This window comes from Passer domesticus, chromosome 6, assembly GCF_036417665.1.
Source record: "Passer domesticus isolate bPasDom1 chromosome 6, bPasDom1.hap1, whole genome shotgun sequence".
Taxonomy (NCBI): Eukaryota; Metazoa; Chordata; class Aves; order Passeriformes; family Passeridae; genus Passer; species Passer domesticus.
Window position 1 is genome coordinate 35,634,427 of NC_087479.1, and position 18,863 is coordinate 35,653,289.

At 43.0% G+C, this 18,863-nt stretch overlaps 1 protein-coding gene and 1 long non-coding RNA gene across 8 annotated transcripts in view; one reads left to right on the forward strand and one right to left on the reverse strand.

The window, feature by feature from the left end:
• DPF3 (double PHD fingers 3) overlaps positions 1-18,863 on the reverse strand; it is a 163,650-nt gene that overhangs the window by 91,218 nt on the left and 53,569 nt on the right. For 6 of the 7 annotated variants that reach the window (XR_010364647.1, XR_010364646.1, XM_064424454.1 and 3 more), the window contains 2 exons: positions 5,674-5,834; positions 250-357 (listed from right to left, as the gene is read on the reverse strand). Coding sequence is in view for 5 of the 7 variants with exons in the window: in XM_064424454.1 (XP_064280524.1) it covers positions 250-357; positions 5,674-5,834 (269 nt within the window). In the remaining 2 variants the exon portion in view is untranslated. Of the gene's footprint in view, positions 1-249; positions 358-5,673; positions 5,835-17,095; positions 17,258-18,863 lie in introns of those variants that run through there. The other variant, XM_064424456.1, reaches the window with a different exon arrangement.
• Positions 13,047-18,043, forward strand: LOC135303121 (uncharacterized). The gene is made up of 3 exons (XR_010364650.1): positions 13,047-13,196; positions 15,370-15,430; positions 17,306-18,043. It is a non-coding gene; the product is annotated as an uncharacterized LOC135303121 (long non-coding RNA).

An 18,863-nucleotide genomic window follows, 5' to 3' on the forward strand; every position in this document is an offset into this window, starting at 1 on the left:
AGGATTCAACCCTACAGAAGGTAAATTCAGCTCCTCTTGCATTCAATACAAGTTGTTCACATTTTTGTAAGGGATGAGTTGTATGCAGAGGGTTTGGTGGTTATGGTTACAGCAAATCAAGTAAGATGCAACAGATGCAATGAGAAATGGTTGGAAAGCAGCAATGATAAAGTCCAAGGTCTAAATGCCAGGTTTACATGTGTGCCAGCTGCTCTGCAGCTCAGGAGAGGCAGGCAAACAAATACTTACCAGGTTTAATTTCCAGCAGCTTCAGCCTGGAATCCTCAGGGGGATGCAAACGCCTCTTTTTGCGCCAGCAACGTGCTGGGTATGTGTACAGCTGACCTGGGGCCAGGCCTGAAGATTAAAGGCAAAAAATTAATCACATTTCAGTTTGTAAACCACAAGCACTTTCTCTAGCATCTTTGTTCTTGCCCTTCCAGCATCTCCTTGTTGGAGGGTTCAATCCTGCAAATCATGAGGCAGAGCTACACACTCAAGGCATCCAGTGCTCCTGAGGCTCTTCAGCACCTCTTGGGATCAGGCCTACTGAGAATCTAGGTCTCACTTAGACACTTCACTCAGTTCAGTGAAACCAGAGCTGCACATAAATAATTTGTGATTTCTTCAGGGTAAATAGAATTTCAGACTCTCCTGGGTCACAAGGGCGATGCCTCCTCCACAGGCAGAGAAAGACCCTTGAGAGAGAAGAGATGAAGTTCTGACATGCAAATCTTGAGGCCCTGATGCACAGAGCAGGTCAGGAAATTTGTGTCTTCCAAACGGGAGCAAACCAAGACCCAAGAGGTCTGACTCTGTATTTTTGTTTACATTCTGGACTTTTGTTTAAATACTAATTCTTCATTTTAGCTCTTACTTCCTCATGCCAATGTTCTGAATGAGGGAGGAGATACCCCAATAATGTTTATATCATTGCCTGGTCCCTTAAATCACATTTGGCATCACTGGGTTGGTTTTGAGCTGCCCTGGCTTTTCTGACAGACACCCTTCAGCCAATGTTTGAGCTGTACTTTTCTCTCCTGCATTCAGGACACAGCAGGGCTTTGTGAATGCATTGCTACTAGGAGCACAGAAGCACACTGACAAGTGCTTCAAAGTGTCATCAACTGCCCCAGATAATCATGACACACAGAAATACCCAGCAAGAAAAGTTGGAGGAATTTAATTCTCTCCTCTGTTTTTCCTGCCCTCTCTGTTCACCAGCTCTGGTTTGGCTCCTATGCCCTTCTGCTGTCCCTGTTGTCTTGAAGGGGCTACAAAGCATGACTTCAATTCCAGACTCACTGTCCTCAAAAAGCAGGTAAGACTACATAAGAGAGAGAAGAGGAGTGGTGTTGCTATATCTGAAACTGTACTGACAGTGAACAGCTGGACAGCATCAAGGGGGTGCCAGTAAAGCAGAACAGCTCAAGGGCAGGAGGATGGCCAAAGAGTTCTCTCCTCTCTTCTGAAGCAGTCAGGAGAGAATATCAGCTGGGGAACAAAAGCAACTCACCAGACCAAATGAGGATAATATAAAAAAAAAAACCAATATCCTCTTACTTGGGGGTGGGGAGGAAGACGCAATAACCTTGACACAATTAACCTTGAAGGAATGAGCTCATCAAATTCTGCAGGTAAGACCTAATTTCCTGGTTTTAAATATTTCAACTGTTGGGAATGTCAGTTCAGATCCCAGCGTCTTCCACAGACTTCCAAGGCCTTGGAGCATCTATGGCATACTGCCTAAGTATGGCCCAGTGATGACTATCTGCAGAGATTCTGGAGTTTCAGGGCAGAGAATGCTATTTGACTTGGACTTTTCAGCCCTTCTTTCACTGATGCCCAGAAAGCTGGGCATTGTGCACATGCCAAGAAGGACACATTTCAGAACAGGTTGCCTAAGACCAGTTTGGAAATAAAAATGGGAATAACTAGCACTTATACAGTATTTGGGCACCCTTCTTCACGCCACTTTGCAAACATTAACTACTGCAAACAATTGCTATAATGACGAGGTGGATTGTGCCTGGCTCTGATGTGAGTAATTAAAGAGGTGGAGGCAAGAAGCCCCACCCTTTCTCAGCAGGTTCTGTGCAAGGACTTGAAGACAACACTGAAATGGCAATTGCCAGATCAAAGCAATAGGACAGAGAATCAGCTCTCCATTGCACAGGCCTCCACAGAGGAGCCATTTGAAGGAATAATTACGAAATATTTTGTCCCAAACAGAGAGGAGCAAAGATCTACTAGTCTGCGGGAGTATTTGCTGATGTGAGCACTCCTATACAAAAGAGCAGTTCTGGATTCAGCCAGGACAGCAAAAGCCAACTACACATGCTGAAAACCCAACTAGAAACTTAAAAGGAGAATTGGGAGAGCCTCTTTCTTAGAGAGTGGCAGGCAGATCATTAAAAACAGATGATCCAACATCCACCTCTGCAACTCTTCAGGTAAACTCTCTGTTGCTACTTGTAGTACACCTGTTCATTAATATAGTGCCATCCAATGAACTTAAAACACGTACCAGATTTTCACTTCACTCAACCCACCAATGCTACCTTCATTTCTCTACCCTGTTCCTCATCTGTCCCTGTGCTGGCTCACATGAAGTATAGATCTTACACAAAGGAGAGGCAACAAGGAAAGGGTCAGCTCTGAATGCTCTGAATGTAGCTCCTTCACAGGCAATCCTGCAGTGAATATGGAAATAATGCATATTACCATCTTCAGCCCTCTGTGGGTTGTCTCTCTCTCTGGTACCTTATAGGGCAACCAGAGAAGGTTCCAACCATTTGCTTACAGAGGAAATAGCAGAACCTGCAGTGAGTTATGTTGTTTATCTCATTAGTGTAGGAGAGTCATAACTCAAAGCTCGTGTGAAAGGCCAGGGGAGGAGGGGAAAAGGAGGGAGTTATGTGCAGTATTGTGTGAAATTAACCCTGAAGTGTTTATCATGAAATGCAGAGATCTGACTCCTTTAACAAAGAGAACAGCAAGAACTCAGGTTCATATGCTGAGTTCCTGACTCTTCTCTGTTTTTCAAGTCTGTGTAAGTGAAAAGCAGTCCTGGAGCTTTGCCATTTGTATTTATCTAGTTTTTCAGGTTAGGGATAGTAAATGGTAGTGAGCACAGCACACAAGACAGATACTGGGAGGGTTGGCAGAGAAATTTCAGAGCCCTTCAGTATGGGCATGAGCACATTATGTACAGATCAAAACTAGGCATGCTAAAACTGTAGAGGGGTGCCTTGACTCACCATAATACTACAAGAAATAGATGACACAAAGACACTCAGGGGAGCACTAAATGGGCTAATAAAAATCAAGAAAGAGAAAAGCAAATATGGGGGAGGAGGGCTGGTTCATTTCACACTGATTATTCTAATACAAAACAACAAAGTCATCAGATTTGGTGGCCAACGCAGACACAGGAGGCCTCTTTCATTTGATAGTCTCTGTGAAGAATGTTCCACCATTAGTCTCCAATGCAGACCTGCAGGAGAAATGTCACCTATCCCCTTCCACAGGGCCAGCTGCCAAACAATTCACTATTAGAAATGAGGAAGGAAAGATTTGCAGAATGAATTTGCTCAAAGTAGTCCACAAGCTTGTGGCTGATAAAGGCAAAGAATTAAGACATCATGGTTCCTGGTGTGATGCTGTAACACAGTTATGATGATTCCTTCTGCATGTGTACACATGCCAATGAGACCCACACAAGACTATCTATGTCTGTCTTTGTGGAAGATGCTGTTGACAAAACATTACTTATGAACACAATGGATGTATATGGATGTATACCTCTGTGTGTGTGTGTATACATATATATATATCTTCTGACTTGTTTCAGAAGGATAAAAATAGCAGCACCTTACTCATAACGAGGGGAGGAGAAGGAAGGGAAGGGAAGGGAAGGGAAGGGAAGGGAAGGGAAGGGAAGGGAAGGGAAGGGAAGGGAAGGGAAGGGAAGGGAAGGGAAGGGAAGGGAAGGGAAGGGAAGGGAAGGGAAGGGAAGGGAAGGGAAGGGAAGGGAAGGGAAGGGAAGGGAAGGGAAGGGAAGGGAAGGGAAGGGAAGGGAAGGGAAGGGAAGGGAAGGGAAGGGAAGGGAAGGGAAGGGAAGGGAAGGGAAGGGAAGGGAAGGGAAGGGAAGGGAAGGGAAGGGAAGGGAAGTTTATGCAAAGCATAATCACTTAGGATTAGAGAATTTTCAGCTGAAACACAAAACTTGACTGAGGTTATGAAGCAACCCTATCAAAGAAGGGTTAGTCCAGAAGCTTAGAAAACTCCCATCTTGTGAACTGCGTTCAGCAGTCCTGAATTACCCCAGCGGTTTTTGTAGCTAAAATATTCTTTGGATATTTTTAACACTGTAAAAAGACCTGTTGTCTCCTGCACCAGAAGTGGCTGCATTTTATTATATAAACAGTTTTCTGGTACTACTGCAAGACAACACTAAATCTACTTTTGATATTTTAGTAATAGGAGGAGCACAAGGATCCTTCCTTTATTATATCCTAGAAAGGGAAGAAGGAAAGTTTCAGCTAAGACTCAGCTAGGCACTTTTCAGAAGCAGCAATTATTTTCTTAGCCCCAGGAGTGTAAAGGAATAGCCTATGTGTTCCTCCCACTTCATCTCCTGTAAACCAGAGAGTGGAGGGGATTAGAGCAGGCTTCACCTTCACATAATTTCAGATCTAGAATTTGAGGGCGTGGAGGGTGAAGGTGGGAGAGTGCAAATATTGTTTAGAGTACTGGCACATATTTATGCACATGTATGCATGTCATACTTCCAGTGCCTGGATTCTCTGGGCTGCACCAAAGGGGTGGGGGGCAGGGGTGGGAAGAAAAGCTAGAAATACATTTTGGTGCTGTTAAAAATCAGTTTCCTGAGCTAATTATTGGTCAGATACTGAGCTACAACATAGCCAAATTCCCCTTGGCGTTCAGAAGGACTTCTGTCTGAGCAACATCTCCAGTCTTTGGTGACTGGTGACTGTCCTTTGCCTTTCAAAAACGGATTTCAGATGGATTTAGTCTAACAAAGGAACAACTGACCAAAGTCTACAAAAATAACAGTGCTCTTTTCCCTTGAGCTTCACTGAGCTATGGAACAGGCATTAGCCAAAGCTCCTTAAGGAAATGTACCAACTTTTTTCTGTACCCTAGGGAACCACAGCTCCAGAACTTATATCCCAGTTAACCTATCCAAAGCAGAACCAGGATTTATAGGTATATTTCTAACCACTAGAACAACATTCATTCAATTAATGGACTCTCTTATAATTTACTGCAGTTTTATATCCTTCCTAATATAGTTCCTTATTTTCAGCATTCATCTGAGAAACTCCCACCTCCGTCTTTGAGGTAATTCCAGTCTTAGAGCAGAGCATTGAGTCTTCTGCTATAGACTGGGATTGATAGTATGAAAAGAGCTACAATGATGCAGCCTTAGAAACTACCATGTCAGGCACCTCTTTGCATAGAGAGAGAGTGATTAGCATGAGCTCTCTGCAGTTACCAAAGGAAATCCCCTGCAGGCACCGAGGTTTAGGCAGTTTCTCTTCTGTGTGGCCTATAGCAGGTTTAAGCTCCTATTAATTAAACCCCATGAGGGCTCGGTGGCCAGCCCTCCATGCATGCACGTGCATCCACAGACACAGCACTACCAACCTGGTCCCCTGTGCCTCTTCTCCATCCAGATGTAGCAGTTGTTCTGAGCTACCCCAGTCTGCGAGTCCAGGAAGGGAAGGCGGACGCTGCGCTCGGCACAGAGCCGAGAGTTGTAGCTGCGACAGTGCTCAATTGCTTCTTTGTAGAACTGGTCCCCGAGGCTGCCAAGAGAGACAGGGCACAGTGAGAATGATTGTGCTGCCCCCTCCAACAAGAGTAGGAAAAGGGGACGTGAGGGTGGTTTGAAAATGGACAAACAGAAAAACTTTGCCTGGACAGATGCAAATGTCAGTGACACGAGACACTGATGAAGCAGATCATGCAGAAAGTGATGGCAAATTCATCAAAAGATCAGGCTGTCAGGAACCAGACACAGATCTTTTCAGTAGCAGAGTGGCTACTGAATGAGCAAATGATGCAATCACACTGCCCCATGACCCTGGGTCAGGCCCATGTACACCACAGTGAACTCATTTGATTGTTTCTCTTCCCCTGTAGTTTGTCCAGCCAATTCAGCAAACCAGTCATTTCAATCCCATGTTACAGCAACTGCTGCAGTATGTTTTAGGCAACCAGAAAGCCAGCCAAGTTTAGAAGAACTTCGCTCCAGCATTTCTGGTGCCAAAGAGCCCATAAGAGCAAAGACCATAGTTCTCTTATTGTGTGTTTCTGAGGCATGAAAACACACCCCTTAATAACTAGAGCCATATCTGCAGTGGTCAGACTAGATGTTTTGTCATAAGCCTTCCAGAGTTTTCCACAGTGAAGCCTGAGGTGCCAGGAGCAGCAGGCTACAGCAGCGACCAGTCAGATCCAGCATGGCAAATGCAGCTTTTCTCTGGAGCCCAGTGGGAATGACAGTTCTAAAGACAATGTCACTTACTTCATAAATAACTGTTTGTTCAAAAATTCTGTAGAATCTTCATCTTCCCTTGAGATAGGTTTAAAAACTCTGCCTGCTGGAGATTACCAAAATCCTCCCTCCAAATTTTTCTAAACAGGGAAAAGCATCAAAGTAAAGCTACCCTGAGGACACAAAGCAGCTGTCATGCTGGAGCATTGCAAAGTAGGTGGGCCACACTGCTGAACCTCATTCTTGATCTATTGTCAAGGTGAAATTCACTCGTGACACGAATAGCTAGGAAAGCTACCTGTTAGGGGTAAGTTCATTAGAAAACAGGAGCAGAGTGATAGATGGCATAACTTGCTCTGACTCTGATATTCATTAGTGTGCAAAAAGAGTATAGCACATGCAGCAAGTGAGCCAAAGGGATGCATGCATAGAGATAAAAGGAGTTCCCTTTTCTATTCTGTTGTTTTCCCCACTATCCTCTTCCATAGGCACAACTGGCAATTTAAAATTTGGCACACCTCTGAATGTCAAATCAGTGCAAATTGCTCTGTTTTGCCATCTTTTGTACCTTTTTTGTGACTCACATCTTTTAAGTGACTCCTCAGTTGTACCTTATGATTTACAGGGAAGTCAAACTCTTCTCATCTTGGCTATACTGTACCAACATCCTATCGATGACAGAGGCCAAAAGCAGAGGCTTAGGGAAGAGCAAAAACACAGCAAATACCAAGGGAGGCACCTCAAGTTCCCCCTTCTCAATTCTGATGATCAGAACTCAATTTACTCAAGTCTCAGGTTATCCAATGATGGGGAGGTCAGAACTTCCTTTGCCTACAGAGACTTCCTAAGGGTTTTTCAGAGGTTTTGTGCAGCAGTGAATGTCTGTGTGAACATTGTGCCATTCAGACCTGTCCTCCCCTGCTGACCACCAGCTCCTGGACAGCTGCCAGTGGAGGGATATGTGGAGGGCAGCTGAAGGAGAGAGTTCTCTGGGCTGTGCAAGCGAGTGGAGGGCACAGCATGGGCAGAGCGCGTACAGCAGGATCCCTCCGGACACTGAATCCCCTGCAATGACCTCAAACGCCCTTTTCCATAAAAAGGCAGGGGGGAAGGGAAGGGGAGCAGGGGAGAAAGGAAAGATAAGCTGCTCTACTATACAAAGAATGTGACTAGGAAGAAATGAAATCTTATTAAAAGCTGTAATTAAAGTTGTACACTTGTGTAATCAAAGTCAGTAACAAGGAGACCCCAGTTGATCAAAGATTAACAGCTCTTTCCACAAACACTTGAGCTTCCTCAGAACTATGTCAGATTCCTGCTATATTAAACCAGGGATGCTCTCTAACTCTAAGGAGTTTACTGGGAAGAAAAGCATAGCTGTGTGACAAAAAACTGCCACCACTGCACAAGTCCTCCTTATGCCAAAAATCACTTCAGTCATTAGAATATGCACACCACAAAGCATCCATATTAACAAAAACAATACATCTCAAGCAACCCAGATATAGGATCTGACTGGAAATTGCTTCAGTTTCCACCTTGCTCTAAGACTGAAAATAACTATAAGTCTTCAAATGTAAAATATTTGGCTTTAAATCACACTATCAAGTAGAGTAAATTTCAGATTTTTCTAAGAGGGAGAAAAGGGCATTTGAGATCCTAATGGCCGAGAAGCAACCAAGCCAATGGGTCAAATTCACTCTTGACAAAATCTTGCAGTCCAGCTGTTTCAATACATTTATTTTAAAGATTTTAAATGTGCTTTTTTGCCTTAAAGAAAAATTACAATTTAGAAGTATTCAGTCATCTCCATATTTTAAGAATGCTTGCCTTGGCTCCACTACCACAAGCATGATCAAAAAATGCATTTCTCTAAGAATTCACTGGAAATATTCAGATACTGAGACCATGAGGAATTACCCTGGCCTTAATTATAAATAGATTTTTTTTAAAGTGACAAATAATCAAATATAGGAAAGTAAAGAAATGGTATTTCCTTATGACACTCATATGTCAGTGGTAAACACTCCCCTGAAATTACTTTTGGGTGCCTAGTTCTTATGTTTTACCATTAGTCTTTATTGGAGGTATTCTGACTCATTCCAAACTACAGTTAGGTTTTTTTAAGGAACTTCGAACTTAAGACATATTTTTTCCTCTTTTTTTGTGCTACATATCTAAACACAGCATGTTTTATCTTATGCAGGAAAAAACCAGAAAGTATATTAAAATCAGGGCAAAAAAGAAGTACGGTGCTATTGTGTTCCTCATTGCAGAGTCAGGGAGGTGGGACAAATCCCAGTCCCCTCCCAGGAGGTTTACAATGGAGCTGGAGAACAGACAAGGGTGGGAATAAGACTGGAAAGCACATGAGCTCCAATGAAACTCAAACAGATCCCTTGAGTTTGAGCAAGTGAGATACAAGAAGAGAAAAAAAATAATATTATATAATGTATCATATGTCAGAAAAAAGATTAATTATCTGTTACATGCTTCATAGTTTTCCCAAACTGTGTTGCTATGGAAGACTTCCACTTCAACTCCTGAAAAAGTATCTGTAAAAACTATGGGGAATTTCCTCATTATTTTTATGAAAAGTATGTATGAGTCAGTGCTGTGCTGTGACTGACCGCAAGGGTCAATTCTTCCCTTTGGACAGGGGAGTTAAAGGTCACACAGACTTGTCTAGATTGATATTAATGACACAAAATCATCAGCATATGTGCAGATTTTAAAGACGCTGGGAAAAAGCAAGAAGCAGACATGAACAACTGCTGGACAAGGAAGGCAGATCATACTGAAGGCAGCACAACTGGAAATACAGAATACAGTTGTCAGCACACTGTGAAAAACATACAGCCCTTCAGTACAGAGCCCCAGGTGAAACCCCAGATGTTTGGGACAGGCGTGCCAGTGACACTGCTGGCATACACACAGGCTTTGCACTTACATACCAAGAACAATAAAATAACCCAGTCCTGGCTGACTGATAAAAGCTCCTGCACTCGGAAAAGATCAACCTATACTATTGCATACTCCTGCAAAGCTGCATAGGAGGTGTAAATGTTTAGTGAGGTTAGGAGCTCTTTATTGGTAAAAAAAAAAAGTGGGACTGAACTAAACAGGAGGCTGGGAGCTCTGGAAGCTTGGTGTGAACGGGGAGGTGAGCACTCTTAAAGCACCAGCAACCCTGTGGGTGCTGGGACTGCCACTGAGCCTGGTGCAATTCTGTGCAGCCTTGCAGGGAGTCACTGCCATGACAGCAAGCACCAGCATGGAAGATCAGACTCTGTAACTTCCTTGAGGTCACTTTTCTTTTAAGTGTTAAGAAACTGAGGTTTTCTATCATGGAATCAGGTCAGCTAATAACAAAGCCAGGGAAGAACAATTCTTCCCTTTCCTCAATCTTTGCCTGCTAGCTCTAACTAGACCATAAGGTTTCTGAGCAGACTCCAACTTACCACTTCTCTCTATAGTACCTAGCGCCATGACTCTGCTGTCTAGGCATGCTTTCAATAAGGGAAAAAAAAAAAAAAAAAAGAAACCCAAGAACTTGCCTATCTTATAAGCCCATAAATTTGCAACAAGGACCAGGAGCCTGACTTCACTCCAGATGTTCAAGATGTTTCGGTGCTGACAAGGGATCCTGATGGGCCCCGAAAGCAGCAGAGCAGCTCTCCACCACTACTTTGCAGTCCATCCTGCAAAGTCCCATATTTTTGAGTGTACTTACACTTTTTAAAACAGCTACAAAACAGGCAGAATCCAGAGTGCCCCTCCCGCAGTGCCTAACACAATTCAGGTTAGTACTCAGAGAAGGTGAGCACTCGCTGAACACCTACAACCAGCCATGCTCAACAATGATTACAGGTCCACATCACCCTGGGAAAACTTGTATAACAAAGAACAAGTTCTCCTCAAGTGCAGTTCTTAAATTTCCAACAGACACCTCTGAGTATGAATCCAGATTTTCTCCAGTTCTTGAGGCCAGGCCTCATTCTAGTCATTTCTCTCTAAAGCCATGCTCACTACATGACTAGGCAAGTAAAAACCTGATAGCACAGGAAGAAATGACTAGTCATGTAACAGAAAGCAACAGACTTTTTCTTCTACAGTTTGCAGTGTCTTCAGCCACAATAAAAAATGTGGGACCTGCTTTCCTTAAGACCATGGACTTTTTGTTTACTATACATTTAGTCTCTAGTCTTACATTTTAGATCATTTGACACTGTGAGGTACAGCGAGGACAACCAAAAAAGACCTTTTAAATCAGTTTTGGATTTGTTTTGGAGCAGCACTGCCATCCAGTTTCAAACTGGGTGAGATCTGAGAAGTGGTATGAGAGAAGTGGTGCAATGCAGCTTCAGAAAATACTTTTTACTCTCCTTTTGGAGAGACTCATGAATGAGTCTGGAAATAAAGCACCAGTGAGGTCTTAGGCCTTCTCACAAATTTGAACAGAGACTAAGAAATCACACAAGGCACCACCTGAGTTATCAGTTGCCTGCAATGCAGGACACCATCTTGGACAACTACGTGTCTTGGCAAGTGTTGAGAGAGCTGCACTGTGCTGGCTATACTATTCCTTTCCAGCAGGTCCCACGAGGCCCCTGACAGGCAGCTGCTCCTTCTCTCTATGACCTGTGACACAAAGAATGCCACAGGGCTCAATTCTTCAGCCACTTCTGTTTAATATCTGTGCAAAACCTTCAGGGAATGTGATGAAGTATCTAGGCAGCAATGTCAGCCATGACATTGATGACATGCAGTTTATGTATCTTTTTCCCCCTCATGCTGACAGCACTCTCCAAACCTCACAGTGTTGAAAGCAAGGGCAGCATAGCTGGCAGAGGCTGAAGTCAGAGGAGATCTGAATGAGGCTGATTGGAAGTGGGAAGTATTACAAACTATGCACTAACATTGTTAATGTGGACAATCTTACAGACACAATCAGCAAAAGGGCCTTCCTCTCCCACTCCAGTCAGCATAATTCTCTTCTCAAGCTGAAGCCTGGCCATGCTCATGTGTGGTTTCTCCCATCTGGACTGGCCTACTCTGACTGTCTACCTCAGGCTAGATAAGCAACAAAGACAGAGATGGTTGCAAAATTATGGTAACTCCCCTGTCACAAAGCAAGCCAAAGAAGCCCACAGTCCCCTGCTTGTCCTCTTGTCTTTCCCTCACAGACTCTGAAACATCAGTGATTTTCATGAAGAGCACAGTGGACTAAGTTCAAGCTGCTTGAATGTCTGCTTCTCCTTTCTATACCCAGACACAGCTGGAAACCTGTGCTTAGCAGAGTCCAGCATCACCAGGCTCCTGTAGCATCTTCAGACAGCAGATCCTCAGCTCCAGAGCATCTTCCCAGAAGAGATAAAGCATTCTGCTTTGCTCATCCTCACAATACGTTGTGAGATGTTAACATAACATTCATCAAAAGATGCAAGCAAAAGAAAATATGACATATTCCAGAGTGTCAGACAACTATTGAGCATTAAACAACAAAGGGCTAGCTAGGCCCCTCCTTTGGCTGCACTCTCTGGAATTTCTAGCTTATAGGCAGTGCTTAATTGCTACAAGCATGCACCCTTTGCAACTGCATCAAGGTAGGATGTGGAGATTCAATAGAGAACGTCTTTCCTGGTGTTAGGTGAAGCGTAACAGACTGCTCAAAATCCTACCACAAAATCTGATGGCAAGCCAGAAAGTGCAGGAATGTGCAGATTCAGTTTTCTCATAGTGGTCCACTGCATCTGTCCCTGCACAACATTTTCTAATGATGTAAGGGGTGTGAACGTGAGCAAAGGCAAAACAGGATTTCCAGATGTGCTACAGAATGACTCAAACTTTCTGGGCTCTCAGTTTTTTAACATAAACTTGGCAGCTTTCTAAACACATATCTACAGTCTCCAAGAGGCAGAGTCATTGAGACAGCTATTTCATTTCTATACTTTCCTCAGCCTGGGAAGCAATGTCAGAGAAACAATGGCTAGCAGCACTCTTCTGGTAGTAGGTAGACTACACAAATCAGACCACTAAACAGTATACAAAGCAGACAGTGTTGCTGGAGCAGCAATGATCCAAGGATAAACAAAAGACTTTCCAGAAGAGTTAACGCCTTTCACTAGAAGAACTCATGCAGACAGGTCAAAATAGACAAGCTTCTAGCACTTGTTCACTGCTCTGTGGCAGGTGCAGAGACTGTATGTGGTTCAAGGGATTAGGAGCCATCAGAGAACTGATGACAAGCTCCTGAGTCAGCACTGGCACAGACCAGACATTACAGCAATCAAGAAGATGCCCTGAGCTACAAGTCTAGGTTGAATCCCAAATCAGTGTAAAAGCAATGTGAGGTTTTTAAGCACCCTCCTCCAAGCACTCGGCATTAGCATTCTACATAGAAGAGCAAAGAAATCCCCTTTTGCAGGTATTTACTGGAAGACTTCCCCTGATGGGTTGGAAATCCCTGCTGGCTACTTGTGTCCGGAATCAACAGGGTACTCACTGCTTGAATCACAGTGTGATGCTGATTCGTAACAGAGAGCGCGGCCTCGTAGAGTGAGCTACATTCACTGCTCTGGAAACAGGCTTAGGCTGTAATTTAATCCACTGTGAAACTACAGGTATCATCTCATGCAAAAAGTCTGCCTTTGAAGAAAAATGACAAAAGGTAGGCTTAACTTACAATTTGAGGAAAATTGATCTGATTAGCCCCATCCTCACATGTATTGTAGAAGTATGAGAGCTCTGCTGGCATTTCCATTTAAAGAAAAGAAACAGCGGCACAAGTTAATACTGCCAAGAAGAGAGTGGTACATGATGGTATCTTGCTGACAAAAATCTGGCTTTCAGGGTAAAGAGCTGCAGCCCTCTTTGTGCAGGAATAAGGATTAGAACAAGAGGTGTTCCCCTTCCTGCAGCTGTGCATGGCCCTGCTCAGGGCCTGCAGCCACATTGCCAGTTCTCAAAGCCAAAAAAGTGGGATCATTCTGCCTGTCTCACTCACCTGTTAACATGCAGAGTTGTTGGCTGGATACAAGAGGTATCTGTGTATGGTACAAGCTGATATGTACTTTTGAAATTAGGTATTTCAGAAGATTAAGTTACCAGCCCCATTCAAATACACTGGGCTGTGAATAATTATACTACATTGCATGTGGTAATTTGTCCACATCTTCTCTTACTTTACTTTCATTTCCATGAAGAGGCATCAGCAGCAATTTCCATGTCATACATCAGGCTACCTAAGTTGTTTCCAGAGACAGACATTGCATACAATCTCTATTAGACTCAGCACAGTGACCAATTAGGTTAATCTCAGAGGCAGACTCCTTGGGGATATCTCAGAGCATCTATTCTCTCTCAGGCCAGAGTTTCTGTTTTAAAGAGATGCAGCATCACCCAATTAAATGAACAACAGGTGTGAAAGGTAATAACCTAGACCTTTTTTGTGTCTGAAGACAGCACTCAGAATTCAGCTTGGTCCTAACCTTCCCTAAAAGGTCAGAAATTCTCTCCAATTACTAAAGGAATGAACTAACGAAAACTTCAGCAACAGTATTAGATTGGACATGACAACATCTAAGGGATTTCTTTTTATATATTTTTAGAAAAGCAACTCAAGCTGCTGGGGCCTAGGGTCACCAGAATTCTGTTTGGCTTAGTGCAACAATAGTCTTACAGGCCAGATGTAGTCAAAGACAAAGTCTATCCACTCAGCTCCCATGGTTCTGATTTCCCACAGTGATCCTGTCTTTTGCATTCCTGGTAAAAACCATAATCTATCACCCAAGCTGGCACCAGGAAGACAGCAAACCAGACTTCTACAAATTACTCTGCCGTGACTTCCTTTGTAGCTTTAATAGTTCCCCTGCAGAACACCGGTAACACCCTACACTTACCTCAATAATAAATCGTGTGCATTACTTCAGGCACTGTCTGTACTAAAAAGATGCTCAGATCATGAACAGAAATCCTCTCCTAGCTCTAGCTGTGCCAGCTAAAAATATCACCCATTCCCTCCTACCCTGCTGCTTTTCACTGCTTGTCTCCTAGAGCTTAGTGCTCCCACACCTCCTGCCAGGGGCAATGTTTGTGTGAGCGCTCCCTGACTCAGTTCAAGCAAGGCCATTCAATCTGTTCGAGCAAACCCAGCTGACATTGCCTGGAAGAGCTGAGGGCAAGCTCACAAAACCCCTTCTGCCTCCAGAAGTAACTCCAGCAGTACAACCAGCTTGGGTTAGTCTTCAAGTGGCACACCTGTTTGCTTGCAATGGGAAAAAGTCTGTCCACACCATCAGTGGTGACAGCTAGGTCACAGCCAGCACAGTCCTTTTGGGAGACACAGCAAATGCAAATGGAAGTTACATCATTGGCCCAAATGACATCAGCTAAGCTGACAAGAGCACTTGTTTTCATGTGTCTCTAAGTATCTCATCTCTCCACCAAAGCTCAACAGGCAGTGAGACGCCAGGAAAGACCAGGGGGGTTTTGCCCCATGCTTTAAGCCATGTCAGAGTCCCAACTGTCCAAGCTCTACAGCATGGTCCTGGTCTGAATGACCTCTGTTAGGCCTCTTGGAAGTTCTCAGGCTGGGATTTCCCCTGCACCTTGTGCAGTTATTTAGTAGACAAAAATAGAGTGCCATTCAATCCAGGTGGCAGAATTTAAATAAGATTAAAATAAACATGCAGGTAGAAGAGTAGTACGAATGTTCTTAAATGGCATGCAAGCTTTCCCACTACACTGAACTGTTACTACATTAATATTTTAGGTACTTTATGTCCTTTGACTAGAAAGAGTTAGTAAGCTCACATTTCTCTGCTGGCTTGTCTCTTTTGTAGGAGCCTTGTATCTCCTGCTGCAAAGGAAGTGCCACTCCAGGAAACAATCCTTTTTGCACAGGTGAAAATGATCACACAAGTAGCAAAGCAGAGATTTATATAGTTCCAACATAAACCACATAATAATTAGAGTTTACTTGGCCTCCGAAGTCAGCCTTGGGAAAAAAAATCAGCGAGAGCCAATACTTTGAAGTTACTAATCTTGAATGGGTAGCACTTTCAGGTCCTTGGTCATGACTATGTGTGACAAACTGAATACACATGTAAGAAAACACTAAAATCACTGTACCTAGTCAATAATTATCAAAAGAGGAAATTATATTTTCTGTTCTCTATAAAGCCATCTCATGCCTAGATAACTAAAGTTATGTTTCTTTGAGTTATTATTTCTCTTAAATACACAGGAACAATCATTCTGGTACTTGTATAAATCTGCTGGCCTTGGCAGACATACAGCAGGGATATACTTGACTCATGCTGCATAGGGGAATTCCCAAGATAACTGTGAATTAGATTTCCTTTTCTCACCTCCTTCCCCCAGCTCTACACACAAATGGAAGTAGGGCAGATTACGGTCATTCCTCTGCTAAAGTTTCATTATTACTCCTCAAAAAGAAACAATAAAAATTGTAAGAGGTGAAACAGATGCATCCAACACATCATCTCACAGCTCCCCAGCATAAAGAATGCCCTGTATTGAGAGCACACTGGAACTAACTCAAAGGTCTAGGCACAGGATCTTCTGCACCTGGAGCACATCCCATGGGAGCAGGGCAAACCACCATTGCAAATACTAACATATGATTCTGAGGAGTGATGTTTCAAACACCTGTGCCCTGGTTTCTGTAGATATTTATGCAACACCCAAGAGGAACTCTCTAATAAAGTCAAGAAAAAGTACTTGCCACAATCAGCTTTCAGAAACTCAAATATCTGATGGTCATTCCCATACAAATGGACTTTCCTTGCACCTCTTTTTCTTCTGCCTTGCTTCCTCAACACCACCTTAATTCAAGTATCAGATTGAGGTGGTTATTACTGTAGGACAGTTAAATTAAATAGAAAAGCTTTGTAATTCGCTTAACAATTAGCAAAGCCTGCAATACTGTTTTGCTGCATTTATCATTGCAAACGAATGATCCTTTCTTCTGCTCAAACAACTTACTCTTTTGGCAAGTCTGAAAGACTCCAGTTGTTTAATGCATATCCCCATCATGCTAGGGCAGATCTCACATTCACTTTTGGCCCCATGTGTTGACTGAGGTCTTCAAACACTTGTGATGAAACCCTGCCTGTGACCAAGCATCAGGTCCCAGTTCAGCACAGCACATTATTCAGAGTGCAAGTCCCCTTCAACTCAAAGTTAGGCAGATACTTGAATGTCTTGCTGAACAGAGATGGCAGCTGAACAGAGAGCACATGCTTCAGTGCACTTTTAGAATGAGGTCTTAGAAGCAGATATACGTGGGCAAGGCTGTGCAGGTCAGTTTATCATGTTTTCCCAGCTGGAACTAGCCAGAGCTAACACATTGGTTCCATTTTCTTTCTGTATGTAATACACTGCAGTAGTTAAAGCTGCAGGTCGCAAAAGTGTAACCTAGGGATCATGAGACAGTCATTAATCAATCAACTAGTGGAAATAGGAGCTGGGTAGATATCATTATCTCTACATTACAGATGAGACACAGAGAGTTTGCATAACAAAGCATAAAGAAAGGGAAGTCACTTTTCTTATTTCCCAGTTTTGCTCCATCTTTTCTTCTGAAATTTGTTTTCTCACTCTGCAAGTCGTCCTTCCCCAACTGCCATCCAGTAATTTTCTTGGTTCAGAGTCAAAGCTGACACCAGATCATGCTGAAAGCTAGTTGAAGCTCTTCCATACAAAAATCTGTTAAAGAAATACAAAAGTAACCTTTCTTTTTTTTTTTTTTTCCAGATGTCCTGTAAAAGCTACCTGAACACTGCAGTGACAATAACAATGACAAGCAAAGACAATGACTAAACAAGAGTTTGGACATGGAACTAAACTGCATACAGTCTCCACTTGTCTGCACCCCAATTAGAAGAGAATGGAGACAAGCATCACAGTGGTCTATAAACAGGACAAGAAGAAGATTGACAAGTAACTGAAGGAAAAGAACTGAAGGAGTCAACTGTCAGAGCAAAGAGAGGTTATAGAAAAAGAGAGAGAGAGAGGTTTGCCCATTGCCCTGGAGTAATGGCTAGCCTTTAACACATGGCCTCTGCTCCTGTCAGTATTTCTTCTTGGACAGGTTATCTCAGGAATTTATGCTTTCCAATAATTACCTTTCAGAGGGCTCTCACTTATCTTGCAAGAGGAATCCAACAGTAACCTGACCTGCATTGCTCATGCAATCACCATCCACCCCCTCTAACCTTACATCCCATCTCTCAAAGCAAAAGCAAGCAGCCCTTCCCAGACTTCCAGTGATGCATCAGCAGCAGTTGATAAAATTGTTGGCAAAGTTGATAAAAATAAGAGTTTCAATGCTTCATGTTATATAAACATAGATGAGCTAGCAGGCAAAAGCAGTAAAATATTACCAGCAGGTTAAAATACCTTGTGTGGTAATGTTATATTATCCAGAACTTAAGATGAACAGTTGTTTTGCACCACCATAAGAAGGATTTTTACCTGAGGGTAAGTTTTATTTTTTTTTACTGCAGCAGATCTCAGAGCCAGTCAGCATTGGCTTTAATAAATTTTGGGACTCTCAGGGCCCTCTAATTAAGCTCTCTTCCTGTTACCCTTCCAAGCTACCTTTCCACCACTCTATGTGAATTGCTTTTCTTCTTGAAACATCAGTGCCAAAGGGAAGCTTTTGCTTTTGGCATTCACTCCAGAGCCATTTCAGATGAACTTGTCTATCTTTGCTAAAGTATATGTTATTACACTCCGTTTAATTATACTCCCATTCATGATCTGATCAAGGCCCTCTCAGGTTGGCTTTTTGTGTAAGGGACTCCATTACATCCAGTACAAGCTGATGGGAACCAATTCATTCCCATTATCACAGCTAGAACAAGGAGAAGGATTCTTATTTTGTATTTTGGATTTAATGAGCTATCTCTTCAGCCAGTCAGTAGTTATAAGGAAGTACTTCATTATCAAGTTCAGAGAAAATATCAGGCCTGATACAAGAAGTAAGAAGTTGTGTAACATTCATCATGGAACCCTGTCATCAGTCCAAAACATATGGTCAGGGCACATAAACCATTAAATCTCTGTTGCAGAGTGGATTTTCCTCAGTGGGCTTGCAGCCACTTAGGGCAGGAACCCAGAGGACTCTTTCTTTCTTTTTCCTACACTGGCTACCCAATTAACTTCAGCCTGGAATAATGTCCATGCCTCACTCTGGCTGCATTATTTTAAAGAGTCACATATTGCATTCAGACCCATGAGAACTTTGGACAAATGCACACACTCTCACAGGCATTCCCATACTCCCATAGGAACAGGATGGCACCACAAG